Below are 17,656 nucleotides of genomic sequence, written 5' to 3' on the forward strand. Positions count from 1 at the left end.
TAGGCCAATTTCACCCATATGTATAATTTTTGAGAGTTTTGATAATTTTGAAGGACGTAGCCCTCTACCAACAACCCTTTAGGCTCTATCGAGTAGATAGGCCTGTTCGTTATCTTGTAGGTCATCCTATCCCCAGAGATTGTCTTTTTTATCACACGTAGCACTACACTACTCTACCTTGGGATCTCTTAGTCTTTGATCCTTTGGTGGTTTTTGCGGGTTAGTGCATATTTTCACCTTGTCGTTGCTCGTCTTGATTGTCATTGTTGTGTTTTGTAATCATGCAATAGTTTGGTTCATTTGAGCCATATTCTTCCTAAGAACAAGGGGGGCAAACAATGTCCTTCACAATGATTACAATCAATCTTACTACATAATCAATAGCTCCCATGCATATGCATTCATCTTTTAGCCAATAGGTGTGACATGAGGCTCGTCAGGTGTCGAGATTGGGACGCCTTTAGTTGCTTGAGTTGTATCTTATTCATCATTAAGTCTTTTGAAATGATATTGAGACCCACCAATCCCTCTTAAGTAGCACGAATTAAAAGCACTTGCACGGCATCATTCAACGGAGTTTCAACAGCTAGGAACCCAACCTAGTAAGACGTGGTATTTGCGTAGTTTGTCTACCCCATGCTCGGCATGAATAGGCTGAGAGAGAAAGGCGGCTCTCAAAGCGGGGGAGGGAAGAGAGGCCACACCCTCATACGAAACGAACAAGACCCAACCCAAGATGTCAAGACGTAACACCGTTTGAGTTGCTTGCACTGCTCTAGCCACCAATTCCTCAAATTGCTCTCTCTCTTTCTCTCTCTCTCAATTTTCGTGCACTGCTCTGCTCGGCCTTTTAGGCACATGTTGGTTTTCGTCCATGAGTTATGGGACGCAAACTCTCTCCTTCACCTAACGACAAACGGCGAAAACTCTTTCTGCGAGGTTTGAAGGGGGTTCCTCTGCGCCAAAACTGGAGCCTGCCATGACTTGAGTAGCCATGAGCCGGCCTGTCTTAAAAGATGGGCCAGCAACTCCCAGGGCGGAAGCGGCAGGTCCAATGTCGTCCTTGGCGAGGCTGTTGGCTCAACTTGGTCCCGCGCATTCAGAAAAGGTTAGCTATTCCAATGCTCGCAGCTCCCTGTCTTTCGTGGACGTCGAAGGGATGGGCCTATCAGAGAATCCGAATTGTTCATCTTGCACGTCCGAATGATATTGATACCGTTTATTACAAAATTCAGCGTTTTTAGGTTTTTTTTTTCTTTCCTAGTTGTGCTTTGCGGGATCACGTGAGGGGTTTGTGGGGGTAAATTTTTATTTCCTAAGCACCTTTTAATGCAGGAGCGGCGAGCAAGAGAGCGCATCGTTGCAGACCGATATGACACCGAAGCTTGGAACACTATTGGTAGCGAAGCTCAGGTCAAGCGAAACACCTACCAGCTGGAGAATCGATAGCTTGAAGCGTTCACCCGTTTTCATTCGCATATTAAAAGAAAAAAAACAAGGAAAGAGCGAAGCACTCACTTCTCCTTTTCTTTCTTTGCAACCCTTTGTTTTTCGCTTTTTTTTTGTGTTCGTCGTCTAAAACTACGTTGATCCCTGATCGGGTGGGTGTAGACTATGGTCTTTGCCTTGGAGAACATGAAGTCCCTATCTTGAAGCTTGTCCTGGTTATGAGAAGGCCGTCTATGAAAATGAGTAATCACAGCAAGAAAAAGATGGTTGGCCCGATAATGCTGGTTGACCAAGAGCAACCCTTATGACCAGCCTTGTGAAAAGTTGAGGAAGGTACTGGTTACTTGTGAACACAACATGATTAACAATATTTAGTAGAGCTCCATTCGTGATAGTTACGAGCAAAAGACTTGCACCTATTGTTGGTAACAAGGTTTAGACATATCGCATGACTCATGATAGTCGAACGCCATAGTTAACAAAGTAATGTATTATTATTAGGGGTTCTTACTTAGGGTAAGGACATCTCCAAAAATGGTAGCCATGGGCATCCAAGATGTCCCACAAAGTTATTGGATGGTGATCACTTGAGGAGGCAATCATGGGTAGGAAACCCAATGTTTCTTATTTTAGAGTCTTTGGTTACAAACTTATGCCGGAAGCAGCTTGATTCGGATGCAAAGTCAATACAATTGGTTATACAATGGGTAACTACGCGATAAGATTGGATGTGTGTTTGATGCTATAAGAAATCCTAGTAATCTAATTTCATCAGTGAGCTGAGGAGAAAGGAAACTATAATGATAGCAGAGAATAAGAACATATGTATTGCATAAAATGTCTGTAGTGTTTGATCCGTACAATGAGGCCTCTCTTATATAGAGAGTGGAGCCACACATGAAAAGGTGTGTGCACAAAGAGAGGTGTGCGTCTTCTTCATAAATAGAAGTGTCCTCTTCATAGGTGTGTGTTTCTTTGGGAGCGTCGTAGCTCTTGTGAAGCATGGGAAGTGACTTGTTGAAAGGGCATATCCCTCCACAAGTGTCCATTCATCCAACCATCGAGAAATGTGGGCTCATGTGGGATCTTTTCTACCAGTCCATAGATTGCTTGGAAAGGAGTCGTGAGGAAAGAGTTGTTGTCTTCACAAGAAGATATTCTTGACTAGTGACTTTAACATGTCTTCAAAGTCTTGGTTGACTTTTTAGTATGACCATCTAATTTTGGATGATATGCTAAACTAAGGAGTATTGCTATGCCCAAAGACTCAAAGAGAGAAATCCAAAAGTGACTAGTAAACTTGGGATCTCTGTCTGATATGATGTGCTTTGGTAGACCTTGGAGTGAGAAAATGTATAGTATGGATATCCGTGGTGATATCTAGAGATTGAACACTCTTCTTACAAGGGATGAAATGTGCCATCTTGGACATCTGATCAATGATTACCATCATCTGTGCATTACATTTGAAGAAACTAGGCAAGATTGTTATGCAATTCATTGCGATGCTTTGTGTGATATGATGTGCTTTGGTACACCATGGAGTGAGAAAATGTATCCGTGTGATATCTTGAGATTGAACGCTCTTCTTACAAGGGATAAAATGTGCCATCTTGGACATCTGATCAATGATTACCATAATCTGTGCATTACATTTGGAGGAACTAAGCAAGATTGTAATGCAATCCATGGAGATGCTTTCCCATCTTTCAGTTGGAATAGATTGTGGCTGAAGGAGTCATTCATGATGGTAAGTCTTATGATTGCTTTCATTTGTTGGCAAGACAAAGAAGGTGTAACAATCTTAATGACATCACGTTTCATTTGAGGCCAATAACAAGTTGCATTGAGTAACTTGTACTTTTAATAATGCCAAGGACTTTTACAAGGTTGTTCGTCCTCGTGAATTGTTTTGGATGAGAACTTTACACACTTTCTTCCCAAGAGGTTTTAATTTGGAAGGAAAATCAACTCTTCGTAAAAATAAAAGAACCTCTAAAAAGAACCCTTTGATGTGGAGAACTCATATCAAGCCCTTTAACATACCTCATTACCAACATAGTCATACACCTAACATCGTATGGAAACCAAATTATGTTACAAGGTTGTCCTAGCTCTCTTGCAATCTCACATGTAGTTCGTGAGTTGCCTCCCTCACTTCCTCTTCCTCCGCTCCCTCCTCCTTTAGTTCCTTTAACTTCCTCAGCTCCAAGAGTTTTTGCTTCTCAAGACTATAAAAGAAGACTACTCTACCTAGATAGATTAATGTCATTGGGTCTTTTTTCAATAAAAGTTTTTGAAAAATATAATGTCAAAGTTCTTTTTAAACTTCAATGCGCCTTGGAAAACTTCTCTTTTGAGGATTTGAATCTAAATAAGCTCCATTATATATAACTTAAAACTTCATTGGATCGCTTCTTAAAAGTAAAAGCTTCCTTTCAAAGCAAAGAAGTCTATCTAAATAAGGAACTCTTGATTTGTATTCTTACTTCTCCCTCACTTGACAAGATAGGCTTAAACTCCATTTTGAAGTCTCCTGAAGTAATGGATTCTCTTCCTCATTTTGTGAGAAGAATTTGGAAGCATCCAGTAGTAGCTTGGAAGTATGTAAAAACTTTAGGACAAAAGGCTTTCAACTATGGAGAGATAGGTAAAAGGCTTTCAGAGCATTCAAAATCTTCTATCCTTAAAGAACCTTGTTGTTGTAAAAGTAAGAGATTCCAAAGCTTTATTGATGCTGATTTAGGACATGTAGTCACAACTGATACCTCAATTTTGCTTTCTAGTAACCTAAGAGACCTTTTCATGAAAGGCACGAAATTTCGATTGTACTCTTTTAAAGAGTCTTGCCTTTTAAAAGCTATCAATAAGGGAATCTCAAAGTTTGTTTTGCAATTAGAAGAATGTTTAGGAGTTAAAAATATCTTATCAGAATGGAAAGGGAAGATTTTGAAGAAAGTTGCTTTGAAACTAGAAGAAGTCCCTTCGGTTAATTGCTCAAAGAAAAGTAACCATCTTTCTAAAGAAGATGAAACTCTTCTTCGAAAATTCCATAGGAATTTTGTCATTTCTTATGTGGACAAATGTTCCAATAACTTTGTTTTTATTTGCAAAAAGTTTTACTTACAATGTCTTTTGAGAGAAGTGAACTCGTCCCCCAAAACTTACGCCCCTGTCTTAGTTTCTCAAAAGGGCTTGATCTCAAAACATCAGAGTTTTTGCAAGTCTTCTAGGTTTGTTTGCAATCCAAGCATACCTTTTCTTTGTGCTGCTTGGAAATTTCACAAAACTCCAAAAAAGCCAAGATTTATTGCAGCTGCTTGTGAGACTACTTTGACGAATGTCTCTAAATGGCTAAGCTACTGCTTCAAAGCCATGTTGCCTAGTGTCCATGAACTTTGGAGGGACTTATTAAAAGAGGCAGATGTCCCCTCGAACTCAAGCTGGATTTTAATGACTCTGTAGGAGTGATTCTTGTTGTAAAATTTTTTAATTCCTCTCGAAGCATTCAGGAAAAAGAGTCTCCTATTCTCCTTTAAACCTATGATTTTACCACGCTTTACACAAAGATTGAGCTGGAAGACTTGAAGTTTAGAATTAAAAAGCTAGTGGCTGAAGTTTTCAAGCTGAGATTTGACAAAGATAGATGCAAAGTGCTAAAAGTTGAGAAAACAGCCTTATGCTTTGACTTTTTGTGGCTAAAAAATAAAGATCATGACATAGGTTCTAAAAAGAAAAGATACACAAAGGTGGTAAGTGTAGAAGATGTTTGCTCTTGGATAGATTTTCTTTTAGATAATCTTTACATCACAATAGGTGATTCTTTGTTTCAACAAGTTATAGGAATCCCCATGGGTACTAATTGTGCCGTCCTTTTAGCAAACTTTTATCTTTTCACTCATGAATTTGAGTTTATGCAACGTCTTATTTCTATCAATACCTGCCCTATCATTTTACATAAGCTTAGTGAGTTAGGCGTTTTATAGATGATTTATTTGTTCCAGATGTTCCTAACTTTCAAGACTTTATGTACAAAGACGCTAGAGCTTTTGGAGAAGGAATCTATCCTCGTGACTCTTGTGAACTGAACTGCACTTCAAGAGGGGATTCTTGTGTTTTCTATTATAAAAATGCCTCACATTGACTCAAACATTTCTGATTTGGCAAAATATGGAGTCATTTCTTCCCAATTCCATAGATTTTCCCGCCTTTGTACAACTAAGGAGTCTTTTATCACTCAATGTAGTAATTTGATCACTTTACTATTACACAAGAGGTATAATCCAAGGAAAATAATGAAAAAAGTTCGCACATTCTTAGATATGAAGTCTTTTATCTATGGTGTTTCAGCGTTTGTTTAGAATGATTGAACATAAGCTGAAAACAAAAAGCGGGGAGCTGAATAGCCCGTTTTTCTTTTAGTTTCAAAAGAGAGTTTGTTTGAGTATACTTGTGCTTTCTAAGTTAGAAATGTATTTTTGCCTCTTTGTAGAAACGATACACAAGTGTAAAGGGCCATTTAGCTTTTTATGTTTTAAAAGAGAGAGAAAGAGAGAGAGAGAGAGAGAGAGAGAGAGAGAGAGAGAGAGAGTTTCTAGTTTTTTGGAAGTTTTTGTTTCTCGACTCGCTTGTTTATTTTTGCTTAATCACCTGCTTCGTTTCTTCTTTATTTCTTGTTTTCATTCTCTTTTGTTTATTTGACGTATTTTATTAGTAAGCACTGGGTTTGCCCAAGAGACTCCGCGGGTCTTTAGAAACGCAGTATAGCTGCTTATGCTTGGGCACTGATGACGACATAAGTGTTGCTTTGCTTGCTAAGTATGTCTTCCTTTTGTTTTTCATAAAATTTTTTGTTTACCTCTTTTTTCTTCTCTTTCATTTTCTCTTTTATTTTCTTTGTAGATTTTTGATCTTTAGAACAACAAAATTTCTAAATTTGTATGGGTGCCTCATAGGAAGTGAAGTGTCTCGTCGAAAGGGCATACCCTTCCACAAGTGTCCATTCATCAAACCATCCATAAGTCTAAGGTATAGAGAAAGGAATACGTCACAGATCGTGACATCCCCTCCCACATAAAATAAGACCTTGGTGGAGATAATGAACTGGTATAGAAAATATCGCGGTAAATTCTGAAAATACTGCTGTAAAATGTCAAGGTACTGCTGTAAGTCTTCATCAGATTGCCAAGTAGCGTCGGTCGTTCAGGAGAACATAATCATCTTTGATTTCGGGGATATAATTACCTGCAGGAGGAACTGCTTCATCGCCTGGAATGTACGTCTTTAGCCAAGAAATATGAAATGTTGGATGGATTTTACTCCATGATGGTGGCAATTCCAATTTGTAACTTAAAGGTGAATTTCTTTTGACGATCCGGAAAGGTCCATAGTATCTTGGTCGCAACTTAGGAAACACAGACTTGACCGTCGTGTAGCGATGTGGGGCTACAAATAATAGCACCATGTCACCAGTTTCAAATTCCAGGTGACGTCTATGTTTGTTGGCGGATTGTTGATACCGCTCTTGCGCCTTTCGCATATGATCCTTGACTTGGAGTAGAGTGTCTTGCATTTCTTGAACCAGTTGATCAGCTAGGGCCACTCGATGTTGACGTACAAAATTCGTTGGTACAATCGGAGTGTGTCCATAAACTACTTGGAATGGAGTCATGCTGATGGCACTATGAAAGAGTTATTCTAAGCAAACTCAAAGAGTGGTAGATACTCTTCCCAAGATGGCGGTTGACTCTTTCAGTTTGACCATCTGATTCTGGGTGGTAGGCTGAACTGAACAATAGAGTTGTACCCAAAGATTCGAACAGTGAAATCCAAAAGTGACTGGTAAACTTAGGATCTCTGTCGGAAACCATATTCTTGGGCAATCCATGGTGTCGGAAGATGTGTTGTATGAAGAGTTTGGCGATGTCCGGAGCTTGTGCACTTCTTTTGCAAGCAACAAAGTGGGCCATTTTGGACAATTGATCAAGAATTATCATAATCTGAGCGTTACCTTTGGAGGATCGTGGTAGTGTTGTAATAAAATCCATGGAAATACTTTCCCACCTTTCAGTTGGAACTGGAAGAGGCTGAAGTAGTCCTACTGGAAGTTGACGGCTTGCTTTCATTTGTTGACAAGATAAGCAAGATGTAACCATTTTGATGACGCCACTCTTCATCTGAGGCCAATAGTATGTTGCAGTGAGTAACCTGTAAGTCTTGTTGATGTTTGGATGGGCAGCATAAGGAACTACATGATGCTCTTTTAACAAAAGACGTTGAACATCCTTGTCATGAGGGACACAGATGCGATCTTGATAATACAGAAGGTTGTCCGTATAAGAATAGGATGAGAAAATCTTCTGTTCGGAAGTCGAAGGTTGATCTTTTGAAAGAACTTGTAGTGCTATGCCGAAGTCTTTATCATTGAGATACTTCCCTTTGAATTGTAGTGAAGGGGTAGGGACAGATTTGGAGAAAGGGGGATAGAGGAGCAGAAGAGAGAGAGAGAAAGGGGAAGAAGGAGAGGAAAGGGTAGGAGAGAGAGAATGAGGTAGGAAAGAGAGGGAGAGATGGAGAGGGAGTGGGGAAGAGAGAGAGAGAGAGAGTGAGTGAGCGCAGGCAGGAAGGAGGAAGGGAGAGTAGATAGGATTAGATGTCACATCAAAAAGTACATAGTAGGGGGTGGTGGATGGAGACTTATATAGTCCCTCCACGTATACCACCAAAAGGGCCTCTAACTTGGCCTCTTTTATCCCTTCATTACAGCCATCCCTTTTTTGCCCTTAAAATTTCATATGCGGGCTGTTAAATAGTGCAGCAAACAGCAAATAATAGTCAGCCCGGTAGGAGATAGGGGTTGTCCTAGACAATGCTCTTTGGCTGCCATGAGCTCTCATCCTCAGGGAACCCTTGCCATTTGATAAGATACTCGGTGTAGACTTTGTTTCGGAGTACGTGATCCTTGAAACCCATGATGCGCTCCGGAACATAGAGTATGTGGCCCTCCTCATCCATAGGTGGTAGCTCAGGAAGGACTTGGACATGCTGTCCGACATGTGGCTTCAGCAAGGACACATGGAAAACATTATGAATCCTTGAGGTCCTGGGTAGCTCCAACTCATACGCCACCTCGCCAACTTTGCGGATGATTCTATAGGGACTGTAATACCTGTGAGCAAGCTTCGTGCTGGTGTTACCTTTCAGCGAGGCATAACGGTTCTTATGGAGGCGTAAGTGCACATAATCCCCTACTTCAAAAGACAGATACCTCCTGTGTTCATCCGCATACTTCTTCTGCTTGGCATGGGCATCCTGCATATTCTTTTTAGCCAATTGCAGAAGGGCATCCATACTCTCCAAGTCATTTCTTTCTTGCTGATTTTTCACAGCTATGTCTGCAACTAAAGATGGCATACCCACTATGCATCCATACATAGCCTCGAAAGGGCTCATGCCAATAGAGATGTGCTTTGTACTGTTGTAACAAAATTCAGCAAGTGCCAATGACTTATTCCAAGACTTTTGTGTGTCATGACAGAAATGCCTCAAATACTCCTCCAGCCATTTATTCACCCTTTCTGACTGTCCATCCGTCTCAGGGTGGTAAGCAGTGCTAGGTGTAAGAGAAGTACCCATTGCTGTAAATAATTCCTGCCAAAAGTGACCCATAAATTTTGCATCTTTGTCGCTGACAATCTCCCGAGGGAAACGATGAACTGCCAAGCAACCTGTGATGCTGAATAACGGGTCTTAGTGGGTATGAAATGGGCCTGCTTTGTCATTCTGTCAACCACCACAAAAATGCTATCCCATCCCCGCTCTGTGGAAGGCAACCCTGTGATGAAATCCATGGCAATGTGTCTCCATTTTCCTTCTGGAATAGGTAATGGCTGCAAGAGACCCGCGGGTAACCGGCTGTCCACTTTATTTTGCTGGCAGGGCAAACATTCATTGACAAATTTAACTACATCCCGCCACAAGCCATCCGAGATAAAGCTCTGTTTGACCTTTTCATATGTCTTCGTAATACCCGCATGTCCTGCCATAGGAGATGAGTGCATTTCCTGTAAGACCAGCAGTCGGTACTTTGAATCTGGCACCAATTAAATTCTGTCCTTGCACCACAACAGCCCATTATGCAGCTTAAATTCAGCATGCCCCTGGCTCGATGGCCTCTGTAACTCCACAAATACAGAAGCTGCCTTACAATCCTGCATGTATTCTTCCTGAATACCACGAATCCACTCCTGGTAGATGGTAGAAATGGCAGACAAACTGCAAGCCCACATTTGACACGTTGGGCTGCGTAAGGAAATACTTGAGTGTCCTATGATCTGTCTCAACCTTGATTTTGCTACCGTACAGGTAGTGGTGCCATTTTTCGAAAGCATGGAGGATAGCCAACATTTCCTGATCATACACATGATAATCTAGTTCCTTGGCATCCAATTTCTTGCTTTCAAAAGCAATTACCCCGTGTTCCTGTCTTAGCACAGCCCGTAATCCTTTGCCACTGGCATCTGCCTCCACAATGAAAGTATGTGAAAAATCAGGCATACCAACACAGAAGCATGAGTGAGGGCGAATTTCAGGTCTTCAAAGCTGCGTTGTGCATCTGTAGACCACATAAAAGCATCCTTCTTCTTGGCAAACTTGCGAATAAAGCGCCTGAAGAAGGAAGCAAGACCTAGAAATCCCCTCAACTGAGTAGGGTTGCGTGGCTGCAGCCAATCCTCAATGCATTTCACCTTTGTAGGATCCACTCGAATGCCATCCTTGCTCACAATGTGACCAAGATACTCAACCTCTTTTGCCATAAAAGTGCATTTGCTGGCTTTAGCATAAAGCTGATGCAACCTCAAAATTACCAGCACTTGCTTGACATGTCTGATGTGCTCATGCTTATCCTTGCTGTAAATGAGGATGTCATCAAAAAATACCAGCACATATTTGAAAAGGAGAGGCTGCAAAATCTTGTTCATGAGTGCCTGGAAGGTAGCTGGTGCATTAGTCAATCCTAAAGGCATCACCTTGAACTCATACAGTCCCCTCTCCGTGCGAAAGGCTGTCTTGTGCTGATCCCCAACTATCATTCTAATCTGATGGTAGCGGGACCTCAAATCGATCTTAGTGAAAAACTGAGCACCCTTGAGTTCATCCAATAGGTCATCTATCCTGGGGATGGGAAACTTGTTTTTGATGGTGACCTTATTCAAGTCTCTGTAGTCAATGCACATACGGTAAGAACCATCCTTCTTTTTCACTAGGAGCACAGTTGATGCAAAAGGAGAAGTGCTATGAGTGATGAAACTTTTCTGAAGTAAGTCCCTCGCTTAAGTTGCCACTTCTTCTCGTTCTACCTTAGAGAGTCGGTATGGGGCCTTATTGATTGGCTTACTGCCAGGTTCCAGGATTATGGCATGATCTACATCTCTTCTCGGAGGCAACTGTGATGGCAAATCAGCAAACACATCTGCAAACTCTGAGAGCAATCTCTGCATCTCACAATCATCAACACGGGGAGTGCCACCTGTTGGAAAGGTCACCTCCCCATCTGTAAGGCCCCAAATGAGGAGAGCGTGGGGGAGGGAGACCTAGGGCAGGATGTGCCCAAAGAGAGATTACCTGGATGTGTGGATCTGGGACAAATCTGGAGCATTCATGGTTGGTGGGGTATCCCAAGGATGAAAGGCTGCATCAGGAGCAGCTCATGTGCAGGAAGATGGCGGGGACACAATGCCTTGGATCAGGCCTGGCATGAGGCACTCAGTGGACTGCAGCAGGACCCTATGGAAGGCGCGATGACATCAGCAATGTACGGAACTGTACAGCGCTGTAGAAGGGCCTGGCAGAGGTGCTTGCATGACAGGGTCCTTGGCAAAGACTATGGGCAGGTCTATGGTCTGCAAGCAGGGCTGGCAGGTGGTAGGACAGCAGCAGCAAAGGGGCTGGACCCTGCCTGGAACAAGGGCCAGCAAAGGGCCTTAAATAGGGCTAGAAAGGCAGCCAACCAGCCAACCAACTGGTCGGTTGGTTAGGGCTGCTACAGACCAGCCAGTCGGCCCATTTAGGGCTGGCTGGTCGGTTGGTTCAAGGGGGGCCTTGGGCCCTATAAAAGGAGAGGCCTCAGGCCTCATTTCTACATCACTTGCAGCAGCAGATCAAGAGCAGAAAGGAGCAGCAGGTAGCCACCCTCTGGACCTACTTTCAGGAGGATAGAGAGGTGCTAGCAGGGCTGCAGACTTAGCGAGGAAGCTGCCCACCTAGGCTGGTTCCCAGACAGCAAGGTGGAGAAGATCATTCTAGACGGAAAGTCTACTCACGCTCAAGGTGGAGCACGCGGACTCTAGTCCAGAGATAGCCAGCAGATAGGAGAAGGACTTTTGTGGTAAGATCAGAGGACCACACCATTGGTGGGACTCTGGATCTGTCTCTTTTGTATTGTGTCCATAGTTGTGGACGGAAATATATTATTTGGTGGTTTCTCTATCTGGTTTGGTTCATTGTCTATTGATGAGTCTGCACACCTATTGAATGCACATAAGTAAAGAAGTCTGTGATTCCACACCCACACCGCACACTGTGTGAGCTCTTGGGCATTATTTCCGCTGCGTGTACCCTCTGTTGGGTATTTTCTAACACCACCCTCTTTAGTTACTAACACATTTAATGCATATATGGCGCTGCCCCTCTTGAGCTCTCTGGCCAACTGCCTTGCTGAAATGACCTGCAATTTAGGAGCTGCAATACCATGCAATGTAACTGATCCATCCCTGTGGACAAAGCTGAGTGTTAAGGCATTGAAATCCATGCTGATTTTGCCCAGTGATTGCAACCAGGACAACATCTATTGGGCCCATGTCAAGTGCCAAGAGATCACCTGCAAATGTATAGTCATCAGAGAACTTAATCCTTACATCTTGGCAACAAGATCTACCGATCATATGCTGTCCATTGGCCACTTCTACTCTCAGCCCATGGTCTATCTCAGTAGCAATCAGTCCCACCCTTTGTAAGGTCTTGCTGTTAACAAAACTGTGGGTGCTACCGCTGTCCACCAACACATGCACAATCTTGCCATTAATTATCCCTGTTAATCTGATAGTATCAACACTTTTGGCACCCATCAGGACATGCATGGAAATAGTATAAAGTGTTGGCTGGGCATCCCAATAAACCTCATTTTCGTTCACATGAGCATTACCACCTGCATCTTCACGTGCATAAAAAGGTATCGCATCGTGATGCTCCACAGAAAAGAGTGTTGGCCTACGGCCTCTCATGCCACCAGTGGGCAGAATCTCATACGAGTGCGAAGCATGAGTGTCATGCGCAGTAGCACCACCAGGATCAAAAGGAAAGTCAGTGCCCTTCGTGGCTCTAGTGTCGGGAGCCTTAGCTGCATCATGTGTATGTGCCATCTCATCCTGAGACGTATCCAAAGAACCTGGGGCATCAAACAAATCCTCGTCATCTGAGAGGTCAATGATCATGTTGAGCTTGGCAGTACCACTATTGTGCATCTTGCACACATTCCTATGCTCAGGAGTCCATCTTTCACCACATTTAAAACATAAGTTGGCCTTCTTTCTGCTGTCCATTATTGCCTGTGTATGCTGTTTTATCTCAGCCTGCTCATTTCCAGCAGTAGGCTTGCGTCCCGGCTTGGCATCAGGATACCTGTAAGGCTTGGCATATGGCATCTTACTACCCGAGACAATAGGAAAGCGAGGAAATGGTGCTGCTGCAGATTTCTTGTCAGTCCACTCAGCAAACTTAGGCTTCGCTCAGTGTCATACCCCATAGCGTGTGAGCTGCCCATGGCATTTCTGTGCTTGCCAGCATATTTAGGCTCAAATACTTTTGCAAACGCAGCAGCTTTCCCTTTTTAGATACATCCTGCACAAACAGGGAAAGCCTCCAAAAACGTTGCAAGTACTCTTGGACCATACCGGTCTGTGACAAGGCATAAAATTCAGCCAAGTATTGATCCAATACAAGCGGAGAGACAAATGTAGTGACCATCAATCCTTTGAAACCCCTCCAAGTGGTTGGTTTCTGAGGCGAATCCGTCATGTATCGCCACCATGTGTGGGCATAGTCTTGCATATGCATACTTGAAAAAATGATGCGCTCCTCCTCAAACTTGTGGTAGAAGCGGAAATAGTCTTCCAGCTTCGTGAGCCACTCCTCCAACTCATTGGGAGTGCGAGTGTCCCATTTAAACTTATGCACTATGAGTTTGTCCTTCATATCCTTGGCTGCATAATTCTTGTGTGTGTAGCCTCCAAAAATGCGGGCATCATCATGCTTGAGGTTCACATAATCGAAGAAGGGCATCTCAAGTTTGATGGCCTCAGGTAGGGCCCTGTATGAACACAAAGAATCTGCCAACATGTGATCAAAAGTGGGTGGCTGCCCACCACCAACCCCCTGTTGCGTCGAAGCTGCTGCCATCTGATGCACTGGCTGTGTCTTGCTATATGTGCTCGCTGGCGGAGCGATAGGTGCATGAAGTCCGGGTTGGGTCTCTCTGCCAAATGCATCTCTCTGGAATGATGGCATACCAAAGGGCTAAGAAGAGGACTGACCTCTCTCCCAGGGGTGTGGGCTGCCATATAAACCCAAGTTTACTCCAGGCATACTCGCTGGTGCGGTGAAAGGAGCACTAGCCTGATGCACACCAACGGGTCGGCCCAAAAGAGACGGCTCAGCCTGCATAGATGCAGAAAGCTGAGAGCCAAAAGATGGCCTGACATCTACAAGAAGGTGCTCTGTGGCACAGAAAATGCATCATCTATGTCCAGATAATCCCCAAGCTGGTGTACGTGCAATGGTCCAGAAGATTGATGCTCATAGGCACGACGGGCATCTGCCATAAAACCCCTGCGTGGGGCAGACAAAACATCTTGATTGTCTGAATGGTCCCCTTGCTGGGGTGCAGGCTGCTTACCCTAGCGCAAACACAGTTTTTAGTGGATGCAACCACTGTGGTAGGCACTTGCCCATTTTGAGGAGCCTCATCAGTGTCATGCGATACATCTCGAGGGACACGCTTCGGTGCCATGTGTTAGAAAATACCCAACAGAGGGTACACGCAGCGGAAATAGTGCCCAGGAGCTCACACAGTGTGCGGTGTGGGTGTGGAATCACAAACTTCTTTACTTATGTGCATTCAATAGGTGTGCAGACTCATCAATAGACAATGAACCAAACTAGATAGAGAAACCACCAAATAATATATTTCTGTCCACAACTATGGACACAATACAAGAGTGACACAGATCCAGAGTCCCACCAATGGTGTGGTCCTCTGATCTTACCACAAAGTCCTTCTCCTATCTGCTGGCTATCTCTAGACTAGAGTCCGCGTGCTCCACCTCGAGCGTGAGTAGACTTTCCGTCTAGAATGATCTTCTCCACCTTGCTGTCTGGAAACCAGTCTAGGTGGGCAGCCTCCTGCAAGCTAAGTCTGCAGCACAAGGTACTTCTTTCTCCTCCTGACTGTAGGCCCAAAGGTAGCCCTGCTGCTGCTCCTTCTGCTGGTGGAATTGCTGCTCCAGATGATGATCAAATGAGGCCTGAATGGCCTCCTTATATAGGCCCCAATGGCCTGGCCAGCCAACCGACCCAGCAGCCCTAGAAAGGGCCGACTGCTGGTCGGTTCAGCCACCTGCCCCTGGCCGACCAAAACCGACCCACAGCTCCCTATTTATGGGACTGTGGGCTGCCCTTTTGGGGCACTCATTACAAGGGCCCTTGGCCGAACTTTCAAGGGTAGATGCCCTATAAATACAGGGTCCAGCCCCCCCCCCAAAACCTACTGCAGCCAGTGCGCCTACTGTCTAGATCCATCGCAATCTGTCCCAGACTGTCTTGCCTCTGCTCCGGGCTTGTTCCAGCTCTAGGGCTCCTGCCTGAGCTCCGTACGTGACCCTGAAACCAGCCGTACAGCAGGCATCTGTAATCCGTACAGATCTGCCATGCTTCCGCACTTTTCTGGCCCTCTGTCCTGCACATAACAGTTCTAGATGTGCTGCCCACCTGACAGCCATGATGCTGTCTATGTGGCAGCCCCTTTCTCTCTTTTTCTGTTGGGTAATGCCCTAGGTCTCCCTCCCCCATGCTCTCCTCATATGGGGGCTTACAGATCGGGAGGTGACCTTTCCAACACCCCCTCTCACCGACACATCTCAGCCCAATGCCAACACGTCGATGAAGATGCGCCGGTAACTCCCTGGTCGTAGTCCTCTAGAACCTTTCGGTGTCGAAATCTTTTCCTGGCTTTGCATCCAGTGGCTCCTGCTCCACCAGGTCCGGTTCTGCTTCCGCACACCATACTGGTACACAGGTCCATCTCTGGTAGCACCTCTGGTACCACCTCCTTCAGTCGCATTCCCACCTCTGAACTTGAGCAACCCAGGCGTCACGATCTTCCAGTCGTCCCCCTCATAATGAGTGAACAACCTGGAGTCTTCCAGGCACCATGCTCTGAGGGTCTGTTTCAACCCGTCCTTCCTTTGGCAAGGTCTGCCACCAGTGAATATTTCCTGATAATCTGGACCATGAACTCTCGTTGAGTTCTCAAGCAGGTACTCTTCTGGCTTCAGTACTCTTTGTCCACCACCTTCTAGCAATCTGTGTCCGAGATTTGAAGAAGCACCAATACTTCCCCTTCTGCCTTCGAAGAAGGCCAATTCCTTCCAATCTCTTATCACCTGAGACAAATGAAGAGCAGAATCTCCCCACAGCATGCTATAAAGGCTCAAATGCAGAATATCAAATACATACCAGAGTGTTGTACTGCCTGAATGTTCGCTCTGAAAGCAAACCCTGTACCTCAATGAGGCACCCGCCAAGATCCTGTGTAATCCTGTACTGTCCCCTTCTGAAGTCCAGCATTCATCTGACCATGAGACCCCAGGGCTTTCCATGGAATCCACCCTCGTGTCAGTATGAACAGCTACACACCTGGAAGGTACCAAGCGCTCCATACTGTCCTTCACCTTCACAAAGGCATCTGACTCCTCGTCGATCCACATCTCTATCCTTACTGTGACTTCTGGATCAACATACCTGACCTCGGTAACACTCGGTGATGTCACCGGGAACAATTCTTCGACTACCACATTAGCTTTGGCCTTTCCCTCTGAATCTGAGTCAGAATCCTTTTTGTTTTTCAGATCCGCCTTTTTCTTTCTGCAGTCCTTTGCAAAATGTCCGGGCGTATCACAATAGAAACACTTCTTCTTGTGCTTCCTCTTCGAAGTCCCCTCATCGTCAGAGTTATCTTTATTGGACTTGCCACCGTTAGGCTTGCCCTTTCCTTTACCAGCGGAATCCTTTACCAGCATCGCCTTGTCGTCTTTGTCCTCGTTGTAGAGCTTCTCCCGAGCTTCCTCCTGTAGCAATAATGGACAACTCATCAAATGTCAGAGGTTTGGTCCTCTGTCCTGCTGTCACAGCCGTAACAAAGCTCTTGAAACTCCGAGGCAATCTCCTCAGTACCATCAAGGCCAGATGGCATGAGCCTGTCTTCTGACCAATTGCTACCAGCTGATCCCGCACCACCTTGACCTTCGTCAAATGGCTATGTACCGTATCGCCTTCTTCCATATCAAGATTGTAGAGTTGATGCTGAAGAAGCACGATCCGGGAGGTAACCTGTCTCGTACAGATCCTTCAGGGTGACCCACGCCTCTACTGACGTCTCGGCCAGCTGGATATGCGGAAGAACAGAGTCCGCCGTAGTCCCTATGATTATTGCCAAGGCATGGGCATCTCTTTCTTCCCAAGCTTCAAGCTCCTCTCTGTCTACTGCCATGAGTACCTTCCCTTTACTGTCCACCAAGTCTTCCGGCTTCAACTCCTCTCCCGTGGTCAGCTTCCACAACTTCCGAGCCACTAAATGACTTCGGATCTTCACTTTCCAGATCGGGTAATTAGTCCCGTCCAGGTTCCCAGACTCTCCAAAGTTAGGGATAGTGAAAGAGAAGACTGGAGGAGGAGGAAGGGATAGTAGGGGCTGAAGAGGCTGTAGATGGCGACATCTCTGCTGTATATACCACACAACAAAGTCAACCAAACTCAAATTCAGTAAACCAGAACTCTGAACTCACCTGACTGAACCTGAGTCACCCTCCTTCTCGCAAGGGCACAATCCTCCAGTCGTGGAAGTCGATTCCCTAGAGCTTCTGAATCAGGGTCG

At 44.6% G+C, this 17,656-nt stretch overlaps 1 protein-coding gene across 2 annotated transcripts in view; it reads left to right on the plus strand.

Annotated features, from left to right (window-relative positions):
• Positions 1 to 627: 627 nt before the first annotated feature.
• Positions 628 to 17,656, plus strand: part of CSTF77 (Tetratricopeptide repeat (TPR)-like superfamily protein) — a 149,980-nt gene continuing 132,951 nt past the window's right edge. For both annotated transcript variants that reach the window (XM_087401663.1, XM_087401664.1), the window contains exons 1-2: positions 628 to 1,108; positions 1,336 to 1,413. In XM_087401663.1, the coding sequence (XP_087257789.1) occupies positions 995 to 1,108; positions 1,336 to 1,413 (192 nt within the window). In that variant the 5' untranslated portion in view covers positions 628 to 994. The remainder of the gene's footprint in view (positions 1,109 to 1,335; positions 1,414 to 17,656) is intronic.

Source organism: Dipteris shenzhenensis, chromosome 30 (assembly GCF_047967505.1).
Source record: "Dipteris shenzhenensis isolate YYH24624 ecotype China chromosome 30, Dip_SZ_1.0, whole genome shotgun sequence".
In the NCBI taxonomy this organism is placed as follows: domain Eukaryota; kingdom Viridiplantae; phylum Streptophyta; class Polypodiopsida; order Gleicheniales; family Dipteridaceae; genus Dipteris; species Dipteris shenzhenensis.